The sequence below is a fragment of the Haemaphysalis longicornis genome, unplaced genomic scaffold, assembly GCF_048455015.1.
Source record: "Haemaphysalis longicornis isolate Haplotype H1 unplaced genomic scaffold, Haemaphysalis longicornis Haplotype H1 scaffold_7, whole genome shotgun sequence".
NCBI lineage: Eukaryota > Metazoa > Arthropoda > Arachnida > Ixodida > Ixodidae > Haemaphysalis > Haemaphysalis longicornis.
The window spans coordinates 157,772,220-157,796,695 of record NW_027526422.1 but is presented as its reverse complement, the minus strand read 5'-3'; the positions used below and the strand labels follow the sequence as shown (position 1 = coordinate 157,796,695).

Genomic DNA, 24,476 nt, shown 5'->3' with positions numbered 1-24,476 from the left:
CAACACGCCAGCTGCGCGATAAGCGCGCATGCGTGTCTCCCCTCTTGTCTCCTCCTCTCCACTCCATCTGCTCTATATTAAAAATCCGGTGCGCGCGCCGCTTCGTCAGTTGCTACTACGGTTGAGACACGCTGCACCGTTTGATGAGCTGATTGGACGCCAACAATTGTGCTTTCCATCACCGCATAGTTCTCTTCCGGGAGATGGTGTAATTTTTTCCTATTTCACGGCGAGGGCAGCCGCCATTTGCAAGCTATTATGTAACACCACGTCACTTTTACGCAGCTGAATTTGCCAGTGTGTGACGCAAGCTTTCCGGCCTACTGATCATAAATCACAGCCAATCACAGAGAGGGCGCAGCATTCAAATCGTATTGTTGTTGAATAGCAACGACAAGCTTAGGTTGTCATGCTCGCTGTATATACTCTAAATTTCTATTGCCGACCAAAATTAGGCGCTTTGAGTATATAGAAATCAGGCAAACTTTAAAACTAGTGCCAGAGCACATAATGGAACGTCGAAATGACGAAAGCACACATAACCGATTTGTCAACCGGAAGCACGTGACTGAAATTGGAAGCCAATCAGGAAAGACACCCGGCAACTTCACAGTTAACCGTAATTTAGTGCGTCTAGAATATAGCCCATGGTAAGCCCAAGTTTCACTAGATAAGATATAAGAGGCACAAAAGTGCCACTGATATATAAGATATAAGTGCCACTGAGGCACAAAACACAGCATCGACAGCCATTTTGGTGTGTGTAGGTCTTGCGAGATTGTCTCTTCTAAGGCCTTGATTGAAACTTCTACCGAGTGGTTTGTTAAGAACTGTGCCAAGGATGCAGCAAAACGAAATCTTCGGACACACGTGTGCAGAAAAATGCTGCTAAACTCGTTATCGGTAGTCGCGTTGGGAACTACGATAGGCTGCTGTGCACGAGGTCGCGGGTTCGATTCCCGGCCGTGGAGGCCGCTTTTCTGATGGAGGCGAAAAACAAAAAATTCCGTGTGTCCGCAATTTTGGCGCACGTTCAAGATCCCCATGTGGTCAAAATTAATCCGGAGCCCTCCACTACGGCGTGCCTCATCGCCTGCGGTCTAAACCCTACAATCAATCAATCAACTACGATATTCGCCCGCAGGCGCAGAGGAGAGTGTGCACACCAAGAATACCACAGTTGACCAATTAAAACGCATAAACAACAAAATGATGGCACCCGTAAAACTTTTAAGTGTTAACAAATGTCACGTAATGCGAACTGAAGAATGATCATCCCGGCGAACGGAACAATAGCAGAAAAAAATGCACGCATCTCCATGAAGTAATCGTGACGAGTAGGTGAAGTACTGGAAATCGTTTTTACCGGAAACCACCCGTGAGAGTGCTTACTGCTGCTAAAACGATTTCCAATCCAATCCAATACAATATAATTCAATTTATTCCAATCCAATTCAATCCTTTTGAATCCAATCTAATCCATTTCAATTCAATCCAAATCCAATTCAATTCAATCCAAAACAACGACAACGCTCCTCGCGCATGCGCAGCACGGCTCTCCAGAAACCCATTCTCTCTCCCTCTCTCCCTCTTTCCCTCCCTCTCTCTAACCTTTTGTGAACCTTTTATTTTGTTCTTGTTAACCTTTTGTGAACCTTCTGCTCACATATGTTTCGATTTACACGGTGCTGTGCCGTGAGCACGGACGCCGGACGCTGGGCGGAGAAGCCTTGGCCTTAAGATGCCTTGCCCCTAAAAATTGCCGATATTCTGAAGGGTTACCTAGTCACACCCGGAAGCTCCTTTAACCTGAACGTGACACCGGGCAATATGCTGAAAACACGGTAGCGATGGCCGTTGCCGGCAGCGCTTGGAAAAGCGAAGCTATGACGATAACGCTGTTTTGAAGCTGCCATGTTTAGGCTGATTTTCCTTATCTCGGGTATCACAGGGGGCGCCAGTGCGCCTTTTCAGAACACTATTTTTATTCACATTTTTACGTTCAGGATGTTTGTTGGATAACCTCATATCAGCAACGCGTCAAACTCATGTGAGGTCAGCCTCTCTCTTTTATTGCGGCAGCTGGAAGTGACCAATCGCTGTAGTTGCTGTGACAATAGCGAAGTATGCGAATCCGGGGAATTAAGCGACATCTGATGAAGGCGAAACCAACCCGTGTGTACGAGATTTTGGCGAACGTTAAAGATACTCAGGTGCTCGAAATTATTCCGAAGCCCTCCGCTACGGCGTGCCTCATCACCTGCGTTGCACCGGCGCGTTAAACCTCACAATAAATCTCTCAATCAATAAAGAAACAAACATCAGTGGTTTTTGTCGTTCAATTCGCAAGTGGAAGCTGACCTTTAATGTCAATGAGGGACAAATATGCGTCCCTCTGAATCTCTTGGCTTGTCTGCCCTGGATTCTGTAAAGAAATCCGTTACAATGCGTAGCAGTAGGGCCAGCTGCGATTGTTCTATGGCGGGCAAGCATCTATTTCATCATCCTTAGAAATCTCTCGTCGATACTTTGCTATTAGCATGATTGCGTTGTTAGGCTCATTTGACTATTTCCCCGTGCCTGCTGGCCGTCCGCTTCACACCGTGCTCATCAGGCGTCCACGTAAATGCATCAGTGCTGCCAGGCGGAAGCTACGACTGAAGCAGCACATTCGAGGGCTGGCCTGAATCTGCAATATGGCAAAGGAGAAACTGAAGTGGGGATAGGAGGACAACGATCCTACGGCTGAGGCGACATAAAGTACACGCATTTTCATCAGGTGCCGCGCCTGCGCAATGAAGCTCGTTATACGCCCTAACGGTGGTAGCATCCTCGACAGATACGACCGCTAGCCGTGCCCGAAAATGGCGCCATCAGACTGAAGGTTTTTCATACGGGAGGTTAGACATAATATTCGGCTGGTAACTCCCCTGCCGGAGCTACACGTGTGCTACTGGACGCTTAGCAGTGCAATGCTACGAAATAATTTTCACCTCCTGAGAATCTTTAACGTGCGCCGAAATCCCGACACATGGGTATTTCAGTTTTCTGCTTCCATCACGAAAACGACCGCCGCGGGCAAAAATCGAACCTGCGTCCTTCGGCTCACCAGCGCAACGCCTTCCTCACTGAGCCCCGGCGTGTTTTGTACCGAAAGTGATTCCGGCACCAACAATGGTTGTGCACAATGACAGCAATGCCACCGATCCGGTGACTACGCCTAATAATCTCACCAGCTAAAAGCATCGACCCAACCTAAGCAAGAATACGCAATATGGCAAGAAAAACTTCGCTTGAGGAGTATTCTAAAATAACGGGACCACAGTATTCACTGACTCCGGCATGTACGAAAGTACGAGGCAGACATTGACTTGGATGACCAGCCTGGTAATCTTTGTGACTGCATGGCCCTTCTACGTGCAGGAACACGGAAATGGAAGTTGAATGCATGCTTTTGGCCATCCGACTACCTGAAGTATCGAATACAAGCGTAACTATAATTACAGACTCTCAAAGGCATTGGACTGTTTTCGTAGGCGGAATGCTTTGACACTTCGGTACGATACTTCTTCCCCAATAAACAAATTTAGTAAAGTCACCTGAGCACCCAGACACAAGGGAATGGAAGAGAACAAGGCACCGCCAAAAGGCAAGCAAACTGGTATTCCGTGCTCCTTGCGACCACGACTTCCACACTCCACTCGAAGAAAAACGCTTGGAATCTCTCCTCGTCCAACAATCCTGCGAACAGGATTTTTCCCTTGCTTCAAGGGGGTAGTAATGCCCAAGAATCGCAAACGCGGCGTCCGCTTTTCTGATGGAAGCAAAAAGCAAAAACGCCCATGTATTCGAGATTTCACCGCACGTTTATGACGCCGAGGTGGTTAAATTTAATCCGGCGCGCTCCACTACGGTGCGCCTTATCGCCTGTGCAGCGTCGGTGCGTTAAACCTTATAATCAATCAGGTCACATCTGTGGCGGATAAACCAACACAATCACCTACAATTCTATGTAGGCGAAAATGGTAGGTGGGAACATCACAAGTTACCTTAAAACTCTGCCATAATAGAGAAACATCCACCGTCTTAGACACAATCTTGCCATGTCCAAAGGTATGGTCGAGGGAAAAGAACCCAAACATTACATATGCCGCTTCTCTCGAACCATGGGCGGCAGCTTTGACCAGGTCCTTACCTCAAGACCAGCGCGAGCTGATGAAAGTGCAAAAGAAGGAGCTGCTGCATCTGGCGCCCAAGGCTTCAGCTTCCACCCTTGAGCTCCCGACCATCTCTGTGCTGCGTTTTCTGAACCCCAACTATTTCTACGTTACAAATATCTCCTCTCTCTCTCTCACTCTCTCGCTATCTCTCCGCAAAAACCGAGATATTCAGTCCGTCTTAGACACCGAGAATAAACACTTAGAAATACTGCCACTGACATCTTCTTGTCCGAACTGACCAACGCCCCGAATCCGCTACCTTTCACGCTCACATGTTATGCCACGAAAGAGCATAGGGCCTTTGTCTCTCCTGGGACACGGCAATGAAAAACCCTCGCTGCTTTTTGTAGTCTTTGCCTTCTCGCTTGCCTTCAGTGTTCGCGAAAAATAGACGGCAACGAGAGCAACTCCGTTCAAAAACGCTTTCTGGGAGTCGACGTAACGCTATCGCGTCTTAGATATATGACCCAAACTGCTACTTTTATTTCGCTGATATTTAAAAATGAAGCGTAGCCAGGAAACAGTGGAGATATCAGCAGTTTATGCCGATCGTAAAACAAGCTTCTGTTTGAAGTACAACAGATACCTTTCTTCGTTTGGACATTAGAGCGGCTCCACACGTCTAGTTGAAATCTGGCGAAAATTCCTTGGGGGAATTCGGACTTAGTCGGTACTTTGTTGCAAGCAAAGATCTTATTTCTCGCGTTTACAAAATAATTTCTCCATTTCAGAGAAGTACTGCAATTCTAATATCAAATTTAATTAAGAAAAAACTTATTCGTAACTAGACAATAGGCTGTGCACAATGCCGAGGAAAGCAATTGTAATTTAATTTACTGGAAATTTATGCCGCAAGAAACGTGTCCAAAACCCCGTCAGGCGTTAAGACTGAGTTCAGTCATGTCACCCAGAACAAACAAAGCAACTCAGCAGAATTGGATTGCAATTCATTGAAAGTTTCAAAAGTAATCTTGCCAAAATAATAAGAAAATACCAGTGTGTAGGACCCCCAGGCACACGCCAATTGTCCCATGATATTTTACGTTCATTAGCAGCCATGCACTACAATCTATCTCAGCTTTAGGTACAACGTGGAATAGCTAAAGATGGCTGTCAATTTCAAACCTTAGGCTTACCGTGGTAGGCCGTGCTTGTAGAATGGGCTTTGGAGGATCCCTGAGGGATACACTACAAAAAAGTAAGTCAATGTAGGGAATGCCCTGGTCAAAGCAATGTTACAAATAAGCCAATCACATTCAGGGATTCATTGATTCTGCAAACGCGTAATGATATTAAGGGTCCATACAAAATCTCCTGAGAGAAGTTATTCCCCCCGTGTTACAGCATTTTCTGAAATCCGTATTTGTGGGTTTTCAGCACAATCAACAATCATATGTTTATATGTATATTCCAATAGGAGGACACCTCCACTTATCGTGCTTCAAACACAGTATAGTAGCGACGAGAATTGTTTTTTGACTGGTTTAGCTCAATGATTGGGACCATTTTTCTCATCTTGCTTTCAAGCAAATAGTAAAAGCACCGCTTATCATCTTTGATGTTGCAATAAACCAACAAACAAACGAACGTGCTCCCCAAAGGTAAATTACCTTACCCATTTCATTTGCCAAGGGATTGTAAAATGCGTTGACTACCGCAGGGCCCTCTACCCAGCTTCATGGATACATGAAAAAAAAGAAAGTTTCTTAGAAATACAAGTGGAATGTTCCATATGTTAATTTCCAGATTTCAAATGCGTTAATATTCAGTATTCATTTATGGCTGCATGCAAAAAATTAGAATAGTATAATATGTTTTAAGTACCTTCTTGCCTCAAGCATACATTGCCAGGCTTACGATGCTACCCATAGTAAGCTTTTCTTTGGAAGGTAATGGAAACCAGTTCTCAACCTTGTGTAAACAAGTTCTGCACCAAGGACGAAAATAAAGTTTAAAACCAGTGGGAAACTTTTGGGCACTACCAGTGAAAGGTTTTTCGATATAAATATTTTCAATATACAGAAGGTAGAATAATTGATGTATCTTTAATTCGTATTAATACATTGTGGATTCAAGCTTTGAACATCAGCATAATTAGTTTTAGTATACGATATACCGATATATTGAATCGGGAAACGTATTTGCATCAATAGACATAACGATAACCAAAAATGCCCGTTATTAAAGGAGCCATGAAGAGAAAACACAAGTTTGATTCATTCGAAAGATTGCCTCGTTAGAACCATAACGACACCACTTATAACGCAAACTTCGCTCAAATAAGCTACATAATTAGCAAAAAAGGAAATGACCATGCGACCCACCAGCTCATTTTCCGCAACAGAACCTGTGATGTCACTTGGGAATGCTCTGCGATTGGCGGAGGCCGGCAAAAGCAAACGCATGTTAGGCAGGGCTTACAGTTTGCATAGCAAGCTAAATGCCCGTGAAACATACTGCACATTCTTTTTATGACAAAGAACGGTGGAGTAAACGGTTGAAGGTCCAAACGAACTCGCAAGCGTGTGCGCCAATGCATACGAAACTAGCGCCGGCCGAGCTCGACATCTCGCCGTCGCGCAGACGAATTTTCGGGTTCGAGGCTCTTCGGGGCCAACGAACCGTTCCAGCACGCACAGCCGCGACCTTGCTTCGTATCGTAATCCCTTCACACGAGGTTGGCCGTCATATCGCCAACCAGCAAAGGTAAAAATAGAAACGAGGGGAGTAAGGAACAGCAAGAAGCGACGAGATAGTGCCAGTCGTCGCGTAAGTTTCGAATGGTGTTGGCTTGCTGCTGTCGTTACGAGCTCGTTTCCAGTTTACAACCACTGAAAACTTCAGTTTGTTCGAGTACTTTCGAACGGCTTTCCATACACGACACCGGCCAACTGGCATAAGTGATACTGCTACTGAAATTGAACTATTATTAACCGTAATCAAAATACGGCACATACGTACCAGTCTATATTCGTCCGTCGCGACGGGGCTGACGAGGCAGCGGTGCCGACGGCTGGGCGTTCGTCTGTTGTGGCTATCGCAGAATGGTCGCTTTCCCGTCCACCGCGTATTCCACAACTCTTGCCGCTCGTGCACTTAGAAGCAGTGAGCGTTTTTGTGGTGTGAGGTTGTTAAATGCAAGCCCGAGCTCCTCGGCGAGAGTTTTGTTCTCCGGATCAGGCGATTCCATGACTAGGGCTGCGGGTGCACTAGGTTTTACTAGTATTTTTAAAATGGCCGCCGTCTCGATCGACTCCCGCGTGTGGGTGCTATATGGAGTCGACATACTAAGTATCTGTTTCATGGACCGGCTCTATGACGCCATTGTACACGTCACGGAATGTTCAATTTTAGCAGGAGATTTAAAATTTTGGCTTAAATTGCCTTATTTCTCAGTGAATAAAGCATCATTTTCTTCCGGGAAAGCGCTTGGGGTACTATGAAACACCTAATCTTTCGAATAAAACAAACTTTTGTTTTCTCTTCATGGCTCCTTTAAGAACGCAGTGTCCAGAGAGTCGACCGACTACGGTCCAGCTCAACGCACGTCCTACTGCTTCTAATTTGTAAGCTAGGTTGGCACGTAGAAAAACGACGGGTGTAGTTATGTAGAGGTTTGTTTTTAGCTATGTGATACGAAGGGTAGTGGTCCGACTTCGGGTTCTGAATGTTTTAATATTTCTAGAAGTTCAAATCATAACTTTAGTGGCTCAAGCTATTTTTCAGGATTTTGAAAGATTGCGTTCTATATCGTACCTAAGGTTATGTTGGGATAATTACATTGCGTCTGGTAAGGTTACGTTACGTTAATGTACGTCCCATCCGAGGCAGCGACGTAGTGTCACACGCGCGTTTTTTTGAGTAGGGGCTGTGGGCGTTACTTAGTATATTCAGGGTAATATGTCGACTAAGCGTGAGCAGAGTGGAGCGTTTGTGGACTCAGGGTACTTGTGCATGATACATAGAAGGATTGGATGTGGCGAAAAATAGCAACGCCAGTTTTGCCCTCTACAAAGGTTACCAAAACCGACCATTACAATGCGTAATGATTATAACCGCCCTTTTAACTTGACCACGAAGATGCCAAAATTGACGGTTTGCGCTCTTGCATAAACCTTTCCGTAGTCGAAGCATATTATTCACATCATATGCCCCAACTAGTCTGAAATTAGTCTTCAAAGAATCTGGTCAAGACTAATTTGGTGAATCTGTCACTAAAAATTTACTGAATAAACGTTTATTTGAGCTTAATCTTAATAGTAGTATCCAGCAGAGAACAGGGCATTAGGTTGTTGTAAAAACTTCCATTTTATGTATCTATTTACTTGTTTCTCGACACCGCCAGATCCACCTAAACATTTAGGTACCCTACTTGGAAGTCTTCTGTTAGTAGTTGCTATTAAAGAGCTACGGTATACTTTTGCAGGGCAGGTGCTGTTCATATGGTATACATTGGTTGTGAATAAAGCTTTTTTTCCGCCAAAACTATTTATGCATCACAATTTTGCATGTGTTAACAGAAATTGTTATTTTCGCTCTCGCAATTAAAGCAAAGGGGGTTTATATGTTGTTATACGGCAATACAATACCATAGAAGCTGGCAATACAAATACTATGGTGATGACCGTTAAAAGAAAATATTAATGTCTTACTCGACTTCTGGGTCGTATTTAGCACGCAATTTTTCCATAGCTCGCATCCAATTGTTTTCTGTAATTGCTCGCCACATCGACAGAAATGACGAGCTCCGATTAAACCGTGGCACCTGTAAAAGAAAAGTATGCGCTTGCCTTAGAAATGCAAGGAAGCGCTGGCAAAATAATGAAGGACATAGCAAAACAACATAAAATTTTAAATATTTGAAATATATCTTGTGGAGACCATCTTAAACGAAAGAAGCTTAAAGCGGCTCTCGTGGTCACCAGTGCGTATCAAGTTTTATTTATGTATTTATTCATCCTAAGGGCTCAAACGGACGAGGAAATGTACATGAAACACATCAAAATGCACTTTCGCGAACAGAAACACATCCATGAAACAGAATGCAATACAAAAAAACAATGATACAGTTTTATACCCGGCAATGGCAGCGTAGCCGGCTAAGCACACTAATCAAATATAAAATTGTATGAAAGAACCAATAATAAGGAATATGATATCGTGCAGACAATCACCATCATTGTTACAGTTTAATCAAACACCATGCCAAGCTAAATAGAAGTTGTTTTTAGTCGTTAGAAAGGCAAGAAGTGCCGTTTGAAAAGCTGAAGCATCGGTTATTATGACGATGTCTGAAGCTGAGTAATTTCATTCGTTTATGACTAATTACAAGGCGAACACTGAGTTTTTTTTTCGGAAAAATATACCAAACCTAAATTTCAGTTCTTGACTGGGGAATCTCAGGATAAAGCAAACTTTTTTTTTCCAGGAAGCATCTCGCTTTTTTATGTTTGTGTCTTGTGGGGGTGAAACAGCTTTTGACAGAGTCCTTTGCAGCCGTTATTTTAGTCTCATACCTCCAATCTTTTGCCGTACTTAAGCAGTCGTTCAGTTTACCTCTTCAATGAGGCCATGGTAACGCACGGTAACCATTCAACCCTTGAAAGACATAATGTAAAATTATCTGAAAATTTGCTGCGTTTTTTTATATTGGGAGGGCAACGGGATATGCGGTTGCAGGAGAAAGGAGTAGACAATAAAGGAAAAAAAATATCTAGCGTGTGCCTTGCTTTCTGTGCATGTGTCTGCCAGTACCTTTCAAGGAACAAACTTACTCAATTTGAACTCATCATCTAAAGTAAACATATGCCCTTTTTTGGGAGTAAAACACTTCCGTATAATTCCGGGTAGTTGTGTGGTAAAAAGCTTAATATATTTTAATAGCACTAGGCTGGTCAACCGGAAGCCTTCTGGCGGTCCGTGCAGAATAACGAGTGAAAATTTCAATGCAATGATCTAAACCGCAGCATCCTCGACTGCCCGAAGTTGGAACAAACTGCCATGATACGAGTTATATTCCTAATTTTCAGACAAACTACAAAAGGTTTCTTAGCTAGCATGTAAGAAAAACCGCACTAATTTTTGTCGTAATAATCAATTCGGAGGTATGCTCAATAGCATCGTGAATAAATTAAAATTTTCGTTGCTCACACACGTTTACTCCCCACGACATTATAGCGTACCCTCGACAAATTGGCGGCGGCGTTGATCGGGAAGCGTTAACCAGCGCTGAAGGCAACGGTGTTGCGTATTTGTGCCCGTTGTGTTTGGTTGTTCCCGTAGTGATCCCGCTAATCGCTATAGAGACACTTACTGAACTCAATCGAGCATCGTATTTTGAGAGAGTACCTCATTGACTACTGAGATCTATTGTACCTTTTCGACACAACCTTATGTCCTTTTGAACTGTGCACAACGCAGTAATGTATCGCTGAGAATTTACAAGTGCGCTACATCTAGTTGGTGCTTCATGATTACACTATGACCATGATGAATGACTTGAAGGACAAGTACAGTCTAGCTCTCGTCCTTTATTCATATTTTTTTGCGGTCACAGGTGTTGATCACGGTGAGAATTCTCGCCGTTGTCATGGTGTGCCCACACACTTCAGTAAATAAAACGCATTACGTATTGAATCTCTCTTGCTGCCTTTTTATCAGCACTTGATGTTTCATCTGATCTAATCTTACTCGCTCCTCCCCCTTTTGCAAAAATATTGCTGTAGCAATAAACTCGATCCTGTCGAAAAATTCACTTCTCAGACCTCACTAAGTTTTGATGGGAATGCGCGTAGCAGTAACGTCTGGGCGTTAGAGGTGAAATTCCAACTCTTTTGCTTGTAAGCAAGCTATTTTGAAGGCATTTCTTCACTTTACGATCGACTTGCACAGCATAACATACGAGTATCTCCCCTTTCCACGCATTCCATACAGCAGCGTTCCATAACCAGAAAACTGCGTCGCCAGAACTCCGTCGCGCCATTTGGTACAACGCAGGTATATTACGCAAGAGATTCAACTTGACAACCAATTTGATAAACACAGAACGTGTTTCAGGAGTGGTATACAACTGGCTCTTGTTCTTCTCGTGGTTTGCCTGACTATATGTTTCAGCTTTATCTCCAGTAAAATCCAATACAGGGTTGGAAGTGTCGCGCATGTTAGCTTAGTCGTTGACTGTTACTTATCAGTCAGTTACGTTGTTTTCGGTTAGTCGGGTGGCTATGGTAATACCAGGCGCAAGTGTTGTAAGGAGGAGTACACAGTTGGCTTACTGTTTTCTTGTCCTGATGCCTATATTTGACAGGTGTATGTGCAGTCAAATTCAGTGCACATTCTGAAAGAGTCTTGTCTGTTGTTAGCTTCATCTTATTGTGGTACGTTTGCAATAACGGGTGCGAATCAGCGCACACCAACTTTGGCGACTTTAAAGCTTATTATACTCTCCACAAGGCTTCGCGCCTAATGGTACATGGCACTGAACTCGACATAGGGGGCGCAATCTTGGCCGCGTTGGCCGTTTTTTCGATTTAGGCCCAAAATGAGATCGCCCGTATGTCGTGGATTCGGCGCATGCATGTTAAGGTCCCCCGGTGGCGCAAATTATTACGTAGTGCTTACAACGACCTAGTTCATAGCTTCAGGGTAAGTACGGCGCGAAAACCCCAATTTAAGTCCTCAACACGCGCACAGACCGATGCACAGAGACACAAGTGGGGACATATACAGTAAAAGGAAAATAAATCTTGGCGCTCAACAAACATGGACGAAAAAGATTAGATACGGGAGGTACGGGCACCCGCATCTGCCGCATCTTGCTGTCTTTGTCGAGGTCTGTTACGCGACACATTTTATCTGCTTAACTCATAAAGCAACTCTCCGAAAGAAGTTTTCTTAATAGAAATGCTGGAGGACAAATGCAAGAGGAACACCGCCGTACTCGAACGAGTGTATATCTCTTTATTCTTCGGGAAAAAATAAAGCGCACATACAAACCTGCCCCGTCTTCTTGTAATAGCAGAGCTGTTTAGGCCAATCTCTGTACCTCCGATGCAACAAAAACCTCGTCTCAAGAAAAAATGTGGTTACGGATGTCCCAGGAATCCAACCCAGGACTATTACGTCATGAAACCGGCAGCATAACCACTGGGCCACACCAAAGGCCCGAGGCGTACAGTGTCAGTAGCGGGGAGGAATAATAACGTGTTAAGGCAATGTGGAAGAAAAAAAAAACGCTTCCTGTTGTCGGAATCGAACTCTGGTCCCTCACGTTTTGAAACTGTCGTCTTACCGATTGAGCTATCATCTTCTGTTTTAAAAAGAGGTATCGCCACATTCCGGGCGCGCAGCATATCCTTTGGACTCGTAGTGCGGTCGTTGGGTTTGGACTTGGCCACGGGTTCTAGCGCGTGCTGACGCGGTCCACTTTTGGATAGGTGTGAAAGCCTGCGGATGAAGCGATACGGGACCGAAAATCATGGAGAACAGTCATTGGGAAGCTGGGAAATAAATATAAGGTGCAATAGCCGAGTCTCCAACGACGGGAGAGGGGACGCCAAATCTGCTGTTTCTCCAACCTTGCACCACTAGGAGGAGCTTCGCCAATAATTTTTCTCTTAAATGCTTTGCGCAGCAGTTACGGTGCATAACTAGGTGACAGAACATGGTATATTGTTGCTAGAGTTTTGACTTACGTGCTTGTAGAGCTGCTTTAAATACGTGGTGTTCAGTATCCAGTCCGGGTAGGCGATCTTGCTTCTCATTTTTGTCAGCTAAAAACAAAGACACATTAAAAATTTCGTTCCGGTGACTAGGCTTGGTAGATTTCAGACATTTTCTGTTAGTGCATTACCAAACATGTTGAACAGCTAATTTGCGGACTAAAAAAGTTTGTATGATTCTTAGAAATATATTCCTTGGTATTTGCTGACGTCGGGAATGACGTTGCATTCAAATGACTACCGAGAAATAGAGACAGAAATAATTTTTAAGGCGATTACCAACTCGCCTATAGAGCGAGGGAAGAGGTCATTTAGGCAAGGAGCGGCCAACAATAGTGCTACGGCGTCTTCGCCAAAGAGGCTAAGCAGAGAAAGAGTTCGTGCATAGCCTATGTACCACATTGGGACATGTGCCAGGCACTAGCCGAAAGAAGATGACGGTAGCACGCTCGGATTCGGAAAACGAGCTAGACGTAGAAGTAGAAAAGGATCTTGCACCTTGCCTGCGCGGTGCTCTCAAGATTGCAAATACACTGTATGGATACCTCTTGTACCTCTTGGCTTCACGTCTTCCTTCACGTCACCGTGAAGGAAGACGTAGAGAACAACTTTGTAGAGGTGCGGGCTACCTGTGGTTGATTCCTCCGTCATAGGAATCGGTAAAGCACGGAAGTGAAATATGCAGCGAAATCTGCAGCTGAGCGTGATTTGTGGGTCGGCGGGTGTCTTGTGGGTGTGCTTTGCGAGCGACGTCCTGCTGGCGGGCCGCTTCGGCAAAGGTGTACTGGCGTCATTTCCGTGCCGGATATGATGTCAGTGAAATCTTGGGGTATCCCTGCATAAAACACTTTCGTGTTCAAATATAAAACACAAAAACAAACAACCGTAAGTATACCGTCTCTTTAATACTAAATGTTGCTTCCCCGCAAGAAGGCCCTGTGTGCAGGGGTGCACCCTTTACAGGCCGCTTTCTTCGTTGTACTGGCGTCACTTCCATAATGGATATGACGTCAGCGAAATCTTCGTGTATCCGGAAATAAAGCATTTTCATGTTAAAATTAGCTGCGGGTGGTCGGTACTCTCCGAACACTGCGTTATATTCAACGCCTTCTTGAAGGGATTGATTTAAGTAAGTATTGGCCTCGAGGACATACCGTGGCGCCACCAACGAGTGACGTCACTTGTTGGACGCCGGGTCGTGTTGTCGTCTGCTACGACACATTTCCTGAGCGTATGCGGAAGCGTGTTTTTTTGTTGTGGCCACCGCCTCCTCACTCCTTGTGGATTTGATGCAAATTACCCAAAAAAGTTGTCTGCAGACCGAATAATCCGGGCAAGCAATCAGCGACTCGCTTATTTCCGGCGACACCGCCGCGTTTATTTGCTACCAGCGTGACTCACAGCTCGTAGGCAGCCAGCAAACGCCAAGGACGATGTAACTGACGCCTAGAAAAGGGCGCTGTAAATTCATTATGAACTACTAGGGACATGTACGAGACTTTGTGTGCAAGGAAACACCTTGCAGGAAGCACCTTGCACAACACCTTGAACACAGAAACACCGCGTACGGCTCGGATTGCCTGGTAAATGAATGACTACGCGAGAACGGTGATCGGATTGCTTCGCCGCACATGCTTAAAAGTGTTGTTATGGTCTGCAGTTTGGCTTAATAAGTGCCTATTTCCCCAAAAATGTTTTTTAGTTATGCCCGGATTTGATTAACGATCACTGCCGTAGCCTGTAATCTGCACGGGTGATTGTTTACTTTTCGCGAAAACTTGTCCACAATATATAAAGGGCATGAACGCGAGTTTTTAAAGCCTTCGAGTGGGTTTAGACAAGGCTATATTTAATCTTCATAAGACGTCGGCGTGGGAATTTATAATTGCAACGTGAGCTTTTATCTGTTTACAGTGAGCCGGCCCTTCTGAAGCGTCGATTTCGAAACTCACGACTTCTCACAGAAGGCGAGGCTATGTACGAGGCGAAACACGTCGGCAATGATTTGGGGTAATGGGGAGTTTTCGAATAGGAGAACCGAGCGTTGGGGGCCACAAAGAAGTTAGGGGAACCCAAACGAAAACACGCGCGCGCGCGACGGGAGGGTCTTCTCCAACAGCTCGCAGCCGGCTTCGGATGCACGTAATCGAATGTTGGGAACTTTAGGCTTAGCGTCGCGGCGGATATTTCATCGCCGCTATCGTTACAGTTTGGAATGACAGTCCCTAACACAACTTTTCACCGCACTGTCACCCCCCTCAGTCTTGTATGATCAAGATGTCTGCCACGGCCTCGGCCAATACTTGCGCGCAGATATCGCCACCCTTCGGCCACTCACCACACCGCGCGTTCGGCCTGCGCCGCTGGGACCGACCTCCGCGGCCGGTCGGCGTAAATCGCGGCAGATATTAAGTGCGAATGCACTTTATAAGCGACCCCAAACCATCCACCGCCGGCGGCGGCGGCGGCGGCGTTGGCGTCCGCAGTGCTCCTCTATATTTAAAAAAGAAACAGCATCCGACGCCAGGTTTCGATCCGAGGACTTTGCGGCCGCAGCGCGACGCTCTACCGACCAAGCCACGGACGCGTCGCTGATATCAGTGTTAGTGACGCGCCTTATATCTTTAACGCATTCAAACTACGTCGTCAGCGGCGTGCGTTGGCGACTCAGCGGCGTTATAGCGGCTTGATAACTGCGTGGTGTACACGTGATACTACAAACCCGATGGAAGAGATGGAAGAGAAGGCGGCGAGGCGGTGGGCTGCGGGGGCCGAGCGCAAGCGCCGCAAGCGTGCCGACAACCGTGCATTCGCACTTTCACATTCTCCCCCTCGGGGAAATGCGGGGGAATTTTTTTGAGCATCGCGTTGAAAACCACAGCTGATGACACTACCTAACAGAATTTTTCATCACACTCACACCCACTTTCATCAATCTGGAACTTCTTTTCCACGACTTGTGTGATTTTAAACAGCGGTGACAAGTTGTTGCTGCCTCGACCTGCATCGGTTCGAAACGCACCGTCGGCCGAGCGGGCAGACACGCCGGGTGCGTGTGCTACTGGGAGCATTACTGCTTCACGATTTCCTGCTTAACCTGGCGACGGTCGTAGTCCACATTGTTGATCGGGGAAACAAGCCGCTGCTTACGCTTCGGTCGCATACGTCATACACCACCACGCTCATGTTGTTTGCGGATAATGTACCACATTTGATACGGTTAATAGGTCCCCGTGGGGTCAAAATGCGCTTGACGCACTGAGAATTAACTTCAAATGACGGAAATTAACACGAAAATACTTTTAGAACGCGCTTCCCAAGCGAAGTGCCACTCGCTGCAAACCAACTACGCAGCAAGATAGGAACGGTGATCCTACAAGCGACGTCAAGACGATCGCAGCGCCGGCCTCTCCACTGGTGGGCCTCGCGGCCAATAGCCATGAACAAGAACGGCATTTATAGGTGTTCATTATTACCGAGTTACCGAGCTTGTTACCGAGGTGTTCATTATTACCGAGCTTGTAGAAGGGCGTGCCCTGGAAATCGTGTGTTGCTCGACAACGTTACTATACTTCTGGCGAAGTACGAAAGTCTTAATTCTAGATGTGAAAATATTAAAACCAGTGCGAAAGTGCTTGGCGTATTAAAATGTATGATTACATCGGTGTCGGGGTAGGATTGCGTAGGGAGGTTTGTGTTAGCGCAGAAAGCAGAGAGCTGTACTGTTATGTGTGGTTCGCATTGCTCAGGAAGAGGCCGCGCTTCGACAAGCTCGGTGTGCAAAACGTCCGCTGAAAAAAATAATTCATGCTTGCACAGTGGCGCACGAAAACGCCAACCAAAACGGCGAGTTCACTCCTGCCTTTCCCAACATATAAGGTCATTCAAATGCCATGAAGCCGACGTCAACCACAGCCCGCAACGATACTAAAACTCAACTTCGTATACGACAATGATCACCTACAACAGCCTCGCCATTCAAGTCTTGCGCGTGCGCACAAGCTCCTATAATGTTTTTTTTTATGGGGGGGGGGGGGGGGGGGTTGGTGGTGGGGGGGGCTTGGATACCTCCTACGCAGCGGTAACTTTTTGAGCAACTTCGCTGGCGCGTGTTAACGTGCTGTTCGGGCGTATCGGTGGCGGCGGCATAATGATTATGGTAATCATGTTGATGATGACTAGAGGCTCTCTCTTTGTATCGGAACGTCGGTTGTCAGCACCCGACTTGCCTGTTGGCATAGCCGGACCATCCTGCCATCTGGAGGTTTTGGAAGAAACACAGGAGACTCGCTGTCGCCACCATAGTGGCGGGTGAGCCACGCGCCGCTCTGTTGGTGCTAACATACCGGGTGGCGCTAACAGGTGGTCCCCCGCATGACCGACGCCTTCGGCGCGGCGAACAGCAGCCATCGATAGGAAGCACGAGAGACAAGTACCACTTCTCTTTAATCGGGAGGGAGTTTGTCTCTGAGGTCACAACAAGGGCAGCATCATGAAAGGTATGCACTTCGAGCAAGCTGTCCGCGTACGGCTGCCTTGCAGACGTCGCGCTGTATTTTGTACAAACTGGCAGTAGGTGGTGACACCCGTTCACGTTCGTCTTTCGCTCCTGCTTGCCTGAGCAGTTTATTGGGGCAGAAAATCTGCTTACGTACTGTCAATTTCAATGTTAACGCATTGCAGTTTTTTCTTGCGATAATTGACAGACTTTCTTACTGATACACCCTGATGGAACCTCTTTCTTTCAATCTTTTTCTGTCTTCTAGATGGTTCATCGGACAGCTGACTTTACGGAATACCCTTCTAAACCGCCAGCAATCATTATTTTGACGCTTCAAGGAAACTGCTTGACACAATCACTCTGTATGCGTAATGGCGTCGTATAACATGAGGGTCACCCCTAAGTGTCATACTGCTGTCACCTAAGTCCGCTGACGTGCTCAAGTGCTGCGTGCTCCACGCGACATAATTACAAAGTGCACCCAATAAATAGCCTCTAGTCACACGAATTCATTAAGTACATTCGAAATCTCCCGCGCCCTCTACTGCGCCAAGCTCTGCGTGCAAATGATGGAGGGCACCGCGTGGACAACCTTGCGTGCTCCTATGCCTCCCACAGAATGTGTAGTTCGAAACCCTAAAACTGCCGCCTTCTTACTCACACTCTGCAGCACTCCGTCGCCTCACGCCCTTGCTCCACAATTAAAGGCACAAAAGCGTTTGCGTCTTCTGCCTTTTGTTTCTTTGAATATTTCATGAAATAATGCTTTTACAAATTTACAGGCATGTCTTACATGTAAGGTTAGAAGGGATTAGATTCGCTAAAAAGTTAGTACACAGTTAATACACCATACGGGTGGATTGGTAGGCCGACTATCAAGAAAAGTTTGAATTCCAACCTTTTTCTCCGCCTCAGATTTTGTGACATTGTCCATCCATGTGGCGTTCCGAATGGTTTCGTTGAAGACCTCTTTCAGCCTTCTAACAAGGTATTCAACCTGAAAAAAAGTTTTTGCACCGATATTAAGAGCGCAGTTAGCAATTTGAAGACATGTTCGAAAAGAATTTTTTTCTCATCATCCGCTATGTCACCCTTTCACATTTCTTAAGACACGTTGCCTTAGTGTTCATATACCTATCACCCAATGCCTTAGAGAAGGCCGAGCAGAAAAAAAAAAGTTTTCTCGATGTTCTAATGTGTGAATATCACTTGGAAATTTGACAAAGCCTTACCTGATCCCCATTTAGATGTAAGCGGCAATAATTCTATTTAAGCTTTGGAAGTATAAAATTGAAATTTCAATTTTTATTAGCGCTTCGTCGGTGTCAGACCGACCACAGCAACCGGAAGAGCACCTACTATAAAATGGCAAATTTCGTAAACTTTTTTTCTGAAACTATTGGGATGAACGCTTGAGCAGTTGTAGGAAACCATAATTCTAAATCTTTCTCCAAGGGCACGTCACAGCAGATATGTGGCTTTTTCAGGATATTGTATAGGTGTTTTCAATTCAAATCTCACCGCCTCTAATTATAAGCTTGTACTACCTGGGGAAAATTTAATCACCTCATCAGAAATTTTGATGGGCGGTTCTTTTTCCGAGTCCTATACCCGTTTTCTGTAGGATGGTGAGGGTAGTAGCTGCGGACTGAAAGTGGTGGGTGACCTGTAGTTTGCGCGCATACAAAAGGACCGGGCTATCATATGCAAAAGGGCTGTGTACTGGGGCGATCACACTTAGGGAGAACACGGGAGCACGTTGCACGACATCGGAGCACCCCAACCCCAACAGCGCAGCGCGAAAACAGCGCGCATCCGCATCGGAGGGGCAGAAGCGGTACAAAGCTCGTTGCGCGCACCACCTCATCAACTGCGAGCGCGCCCTGCGCCACTGATTGAATATTTTTTTCGAAGAAGATGGGACACTTTATGCAGCAAAGCAAACACAAATCGCGCTGCTTCCTATACGACACGCATCTGCATCCCGCAACCGCAAGGCCCGCCGTCACCGCTAGCTCCTGAACATTTTCAATGGCCGACCGCCCCGATGATACGCGGCTACCACGCGCATCATCAGCCGGGGGCTTCGTCTTCTAAGGAACTTTTATCTTTGTGGCCATAAATACGTGCGAATATTGATCATTTTAAACGCCCCTTTAAACCAATAAAGTTAGTCTTGGCTTTGGTTTTTGGTGCCTCTTAATTTGTTGTTTATGTGTGTGTGTTCTGTTCTATCTCGTGAATAACAATAGCTCTGAATTTGCTTCGTAATGTGAATATTTTCCACCACCTGCTTCGTATGCATCCTAAAAAAAAGTTGTGGTAGATTCTCTCTGAAGGGTTAAACAGGAATGTATCATATATTGCAGACAAAGCCGTAGAGAGTCCTTTTTTTGTGAGGCGGGAGCGCGTTTCTCTCTATGGGAGTGGAGAAAGATTTCCCCATTCCATAAGCTAAGAAACAAACGTTCCTCCGCTGGCGGCACTACCAGAGCAAGGCTTTGTATGCGACAAGAGCTTAGGAAGCTGATCGGCTTGAGGATCGAGGAGACACAAAGAGGTACGTTACTGACGGCGTGTATGATCAATATGCGCTAAAATATCCAAAACATCATTTAACGAGCACTAGAAATGCAGTTAGCACAACATAGAGCAATCCATATGCACGACTACTTCCATTCGTTCCGGTAGGCAATTCCATTTCGCTTTCAGTGCGAACTCTCCACCGTTCACATAAAAAGCCACAACGATTCCATCCGGAGTGCCCCGTTTATTTTCCACAGGCTTGTAACCCCGCCGTTCCTGGACACACCAGATCACAAACATCGAATGCGGCCTTTTGAGAGCAACTACAGGGTTTCCCGCTCAATTTAATCCAATCTCCACACAATTTATTCCTAGCGCCAGCCAATTCAATCCAACTATCATCTAATTTATTCCAAACGCCATTGAATTAATTCCAGGTGCCAGCGAATTTACTCCCAGTGCCTACCAACTTAATCCAAGTGCCAACTAATTTCATCCAGCTGTCGGAAGGTTGTTCAGGGGTGTTTTGTGCGGAATTAGGCTCAGCTTTGCGGCCTTTAGTGCGCGTGGTGTGGTTAAAATGTGGTGTTCCTTGATGCCTTACGTACCAAAAATCATACGCACGCAGCTTAATGAACATTTACTACCACCCGCAGACCAGGTGAGCGGTATCGTTTCATCCGTTGGCGGCGTGTGGTGATCGTATGGGATATCGTGAGCAGTATCGTCTGCTCGCGTTCAAAGTATGGTCACCCAGGAGATTTGTCAGCGTATTTTTGCGCGAGCAGACAACACTTCTGTCGCCAGCAGGCGATATTTCTGACCCTCTCGCAGACGATATTATAATTCTGAAATACTGCTCAACGCTACAAAGAGCATTAATGAGTTTTTGCAAACGAAACGTCCCGCGAGGATTAGATGATACTGCTGACGCAAGTTACACTACGCTGGCAAGTCTGGTGGCGTAACAATACCGGAGCAGACGATACTTCTAACGAACTCAGAGACGATCATCACACAGCACCGACGGAGTAAATAGACCGCTCTCCTGTCCTGCGTGTGTTATAAAACGCCCCGAGGAAGACCGAAGAAAGCGGCGGGTGAGGGCTAAAAAGTACAACTCCGTTTTAAACGTCGACAGAGCCGGATAGTTGAGATTTATCATAAGGTGCGGTGGCGAATCAAAACTTCTCGCTGCGAAACATGGCATAAACGTCAAGAGGCTAGATCTATTGCCGCAACGGACCGCAACCCCGCAAAAAGGCGTGGCGGTTCCTAAAAGAAGTTCGACGAGACCGTCGTACATGCGCTGACCGACATTGTTGACAATCATCCATCTTTCACGCTTTCTCAGTTTTTCCTCACCAAACCATGCCAGACCTTAAGATGCATTTCTCCAGCCTCGACCCATTGTTAGATGGCCACCGGTATTCTCTGAAGTTGGCCACGCTCAGACCGATAGAGAGAAACATCCCAGAGGTAAAGGCGAAGCAACGGGAGTTTAATTGCTGCAAAACGAGGGCACGACGGCGTCACGCTACTACATTGATGAGACCAATTTTAATGTGTGGTGTGCGCGGAGTTTTGCCAGAGCGAAAAGAGGTGCTGCGGCTGTAAAACTTGTGACGGACTCCAGAGGGGCAAACAAAAACCTCCTGCTGTATATGTCGGCCAACGGCATCTTCCACTGGAGTATCGCCGACAAAGTACACTGGGCCGTGTTCAACGAATTCATTGAAGAAGCGTCGCAGCAAGCAGCGAGGCAGTCTTTATTTTGGACAATGCTCCAGCCCATCGACGGGCGGAAGTGGCGGCTTTGAACACGAGCCAACAAACCATGCAAAGACTGCCGCCTTAGAGCCCTTTCTTCAGTCCGACTGAGAACTTCTTTTCAAATGTTAAGTTGAACGTCAGGTTCAGCAAATTTAACCCAAGTGCCAACCAATTTAATTCCTTCGCCAACGAAATTAATTCAGTTAACAGAAGAATGTTCAGGAGTGTTCTGGGCGAAATTAAGCACAGCTTTGCGGAATTTGTTGCACGTGGTGTGGTGAAAACGTGGGGTTTCTTGTTCCAATATCTGATGCGCACAGCTTAGTATACCTACAATTACTAAGGCGCGCAGACCTTTGCTCTGAGATGATCGTCGGCGAGAGCGCCGTCAATAACACACATCAGAAGTATGGTCTGATCTTTCCGTAACAATGCCTTCAGAAGCTTCTTTGATAAAGACAAATCACTTAAATGCGTTTTTTATTCTGATTTTCAATAATTGACTGCTTTTCTGCAGCGTTAAGCATTATTTACGGATTATGATATCGTCTCGAGATCGTCAGGAATATCGCCTGCTGGGGAAAGAATTGTCGTCTACACGCGCAAAAATGCGCTGGCAAATCTGATGGGGTAACCAGAAGACGATACTTCTGACGATATCGCAGACGATCACCACACCCCACCAAAGGATCAAACGAGACCGCTCTCCTGGTCGGCGGGTGTTAGGAAATGTCTATTAAGCTGGACGGATATGATATTTTACACAAAAGGCATCAAGGAACACCACGTTTTTGTCACACTACGCGCATTAAAGCCCTAAAAGGTGCGCCTAATTCTGCAGAAAACACCCCTGAACAACCTTCCGGCAGCTGGAGTAAATTGGTTGGCACTTGGATTAAACTCGCTGGCAAGTGGAATGAATTTGATGGCGTCTGGATTATATTAGATGACACTTGTATTAAATTGGCTAGCGCTTGGAATAAACTGTGTGGCGATTGGATTAAATTGAGCGGGTAAACCTGTAGTTGTTTTTTGTCCCCTCAGCTTGAAGCGACCGATGCATCGACACACAGATCGTATGCAATCGTGCATATAAGCGCAAATGTGGTGCAGGCGGCGCGAAAAGCCGATCCGTCGCATCCGCCGGTGCGAAGATGCCACTACACAAAAGAATGCATAGATGACACTGCTCACCATCTTACAAACTCGAAGTAAAGCAATCGCAGAACGCTTACAACAAGGCGCCAGAGGCCACACATTGGCGGCCGCCAATTGACCGCACATAGGCCGCACATTGGCCGCACAACATAGCGACATACGCTTCATTGCAGCCATTGAGAACGCGCAACACATGCAAAACACAACACTGCATGCCTAATACACGTGCAAGCATAATACATTGCACAGCACATAGCACACGTCCCACATACGCGTGATCTTAAAGGAAAACTAAACCTAAGAGGGATGCGAAGTATTTATAACACTGATCACCGGGCATGCAAGTTGGAACAATGAGCTTGTTGTTTGTTCTGGTAACACACAGCAGTGCGTGAGCCCCGCCTGTGTTTTGTGATTTATCAATGTAACTTGTGTAAGCGCTACTTTTTATTAGTTTCCAGTTTTGTAAAAAGCACTAGAATAGCTCAAAGAACAAAAATAGCAGACGTAGTGAAACAGTACAGCGGGTATGTTGCAGTAATAACGCTCACTGATTTACCCTCATTATTTTAGCGAAGAGCACGCCCCTGCTCTGACTACCATTGAGGGACGCCAGCCAGAATGCTGCCGAAGGGGGGACTTCTTTTGTTGGGAACTGATGCATCAAATGTTGCGGTCTGCGCATGTTGATGACGAAAGGAGTAGTTTAGTGTTTGGCTGCCCTCTTTTACACTTGGGAGACAGAAAAAAGCGCCCACAAACGCGGTAGTAACGTTGAAATGGGCACAGGGGAGTCGCACACAGCAAGCATGCAGCGGCGCCCACAGAACGTGCGCCAAACACACGGCTGGCGAGCAGTGTGTTTGCGTGGCGAGCACATGGTGATAACAAAAGGACAGTGAGAGGACACGAATGCAGTGCGCTCCATGGACGGTTGCACAGAGTCATCATGCACGGCTGATCGGCGAAGCAAAAGCCACTGTGCAACCAAGAACGGTTTTGTTGTCGGCTTCGGGGCCGTCAGGGTATCGCAGACGACCGGGGAAAATATATCCTCCCCCGTTTCGGTGTTTGGTAAAGATCGTAGAGAGGGCGCTACATGTAGTGAGCGAAATGGAAAAACTCGCTGGGCTGGTGGAGCAAACCCGCGATTTTCTCCCTTTTTCTACAATTTCTCTTAGTGTGGTATTGTTAGCGTCACTGCAGGGTTGGGGGTCTTCGTTCCAGAAGCTAGATGGGACTGTACAAACAGTTGATTTTAGGGTGCAGCGCAGCATATATTGTTACACAACACTGAAGATGTGCTAGTGCGCAACTTCATCTCCCAGTGCCCTAGCGACCGGCGGCAGTAAAAGTATTATACATTTTGCGGTGAAGCTAACATGAAAGTTTTTCGCCCTCACCGTGAACTTCAAAAGGAGAGGAAGCTTAACGGCTAGAAATAAATCTTAATTTTTCTGGAGAGTTTCTAGTGCCAATATTTTTCTAGAAAAACTCCCATGCATTTCCCCGAGGGTGAACATGGTTAAGTGCGAATGCACGGGGTGATGCTATGAGGGGGAGTAAAGTTAAAATCCG

General features: G+C 46.1%; 1 protein-coding gene across 2 annotated transcripts in view; it reads right to left on the bottom strand.

Annotated features, from left to right (window-relative positions):
- Nucleotides 1-24,476, bottom strand: part of LOC144147164 (neprilysin-1-like) — a 116,573-nt gene that overhangs the window by 27,565 nt on the left and 64,532 nt on the right. For both annotated transcript variants that reach the window (XM_077679233.1, XM_077679234.1), the window contains 5 exons: nt 18,340-18,438; nt 12,914-12,991; nt 8,873-8,985; nt 5,836-5,894; nt 5,357-5,408 (listed from right to left, as the gene is read on the bottom strand). In XM_077679233.1, the coding sequence (XP_077535359.1) occupies nt 5,357-5,408; nt 5,836-5,894; nt 8,873-8,985; nt 12,914-12,991; nt 18,340-18,438 (401 nt within the window). The remainder of the gene's footprint in view (nt 1-5,356; nt 5,409-5,835; nt 5,895-8,872; nt 8,986-12,913; nt 12,992-18,339; nt 18,439-24,476) is intronic.